This window comes from Nematolebias whitei, unplaced genomic scaffold (genome assembly GCF_014905685.2).
Source record: "Nematolebias whitei isolate Nwh7 unplaced genomic scaffold, NemWhi1 Nwh_scaf_8229, whole genome shotgun sequence".
Lineage (NCBI taxonomy): Eukaryota > Metazoa > Chordata > Actinopteri > Cyprinodontiformes > Rivulidae > Nematolebias > Nematolebias whitei.
In genome coordinates, this window is record NW_023626774.1 from 1 (window position 1) to 1,503 (window position 1,503).

A 1,503-nucleotide genomic window follows, 5' to 3' on the forward strand; every position below is an offset into this window, starting at 1 on the left:
CTCTCCATCAGAACCTCTCCATCAGAACCTCTCCATGAGAACCTCTCCATCAGAACTTCTCCATCAGAACCTCTTCATCAGAACCTCTCCATCAGAACCTCTCCATCAGAACCTCTGTAAAACATTGAAACAGCTTCATGGACCTTCAGGTCCTGGAAGCTGCAGAACCTGTGACCCGGTTGAGGTTGAGGGCCGGTACCGGTTTATGTGCGGGTCCAGAACACAAACCGAGCCCTGCTCTGGAATGGGCAGAGTGGTAGTAGCCGAGAGTCCCAGTGAGGGCTACAGTCAGGCGGGCGACATGCATTAACCTGTCGGAACCCGTCAGTTTGCTCCAGAACCGAACCTACCGAAGAAGGTGACGGCAAAGCCCTCCAGCACGCACGCCCAGCGGCCCAGGAAGAAGAACCCGCGGGCGTTGGTCAGGAAGCTGATGACCCCCCCGGACAGGGACACCAGGAAGTCCGCCAGGGCCAGGTTCACGATGACGTAGTTGAGGGGCTGCCGGAGCTGCTTGAACCTGAAGGTGACGAACACGACCAGGAAGTTCTCCGTGAGGGACAGGGACGTCACCACGAACATCAGAACCGCCAGCACCGTGAAGGTCCAGGGCGCGATGTTCCGGACGGGTCCGCTGAACGGGTCCGCCGCTGCGTGCACGGGCTCCATGGTCGGCTCCATGGTTCGGGACGGAACCTCAGCGGGGACCGGGTCCGGTTCGGCTCATGAGAAGTTCGGGCTGAGACGTGCGCGCTCTGTTCGGGTAAAGTTCGGACGGGATGCTGGACTTGCAGTCAACTGGAGCAGCCGCTGGTTCCGAGGGTGATGCGGGCGCGCGCACCGCCAGCCTCTTATATAGAGTCAGGCGGCGCGTGCGTCACAGCTGCTCCCAGACCATGGAACCCTCCTCAAGGTTCCGATGACACCAGAGGAGTCCAAAGAGCCCCGAACCGGACCGGTCCACTCAGAACAGAATTCTGACAAAGTTTAAAGATGAAGATTAAAACTGGACCTGATCCGGTTCTGTAGACTCCGAGAACTGATCAGCTCAGATGTCCAAACCCCTTGTCCTCCAGACTTGTCCTCCTGACTTGCTGTCCTCTTGACTCTATTTCCTCCTTACCTGTTGGCGTCCTGATTGTTTGTCCTACTGATCCATTGTCTTCCTGACCCATTGTCCTCCAGCTCTGTTGTCCTCCTGACCTGCTTTTTTCCTGATTTTTGTCCTCCTGACTTTGTCCTCCTGACTTTGTCCTCCTGACCCATTGTCCTCCTGACCTGTTGTCCTCTTGAGCGGTTGTCCTCCTGACTTATTGTCCTCCTGACCTGTTGTCCTCCTGACCCATTGTCTTCCTGACTTATTGTCCTCCTAACTAGTTGTCCTCCTGACTTGTTGTCCTCCTGACCCGTTGTCCTCCTGACCTGTTGTCCTCCTGACCCCTTGTCCTCCTGACCTGTTGTCCTCCTGACTTATTGTCCTCCTGACCTGTTGTCCTCCTGACC

At 56.6% G+C, this 1,503-nt stretch overlaps 1 protein-coding gene across 1 annotated transcript; it reads right to left on the reverse strand.

Annotated features, from left to right (window-relative positions):
- Window positions 1-350: 350 nt before the first annotated feature.
- LOC119429820 (vertebrate ancient opsin-like) lies at window positions 351-681 on the reverse strand (the record flags this gene model as incomplete). The annotated part of the gene is made up of 1 exon (XM_037697364.1): window positions 351-681. A coding segment is annotated over exon 1 (331 nt), but the record flags the coding sequence as incomplete, so codon positions are not given.
- Between the last annotated feature and the right edge of the window lie 822 nt (window positions 682-1,503).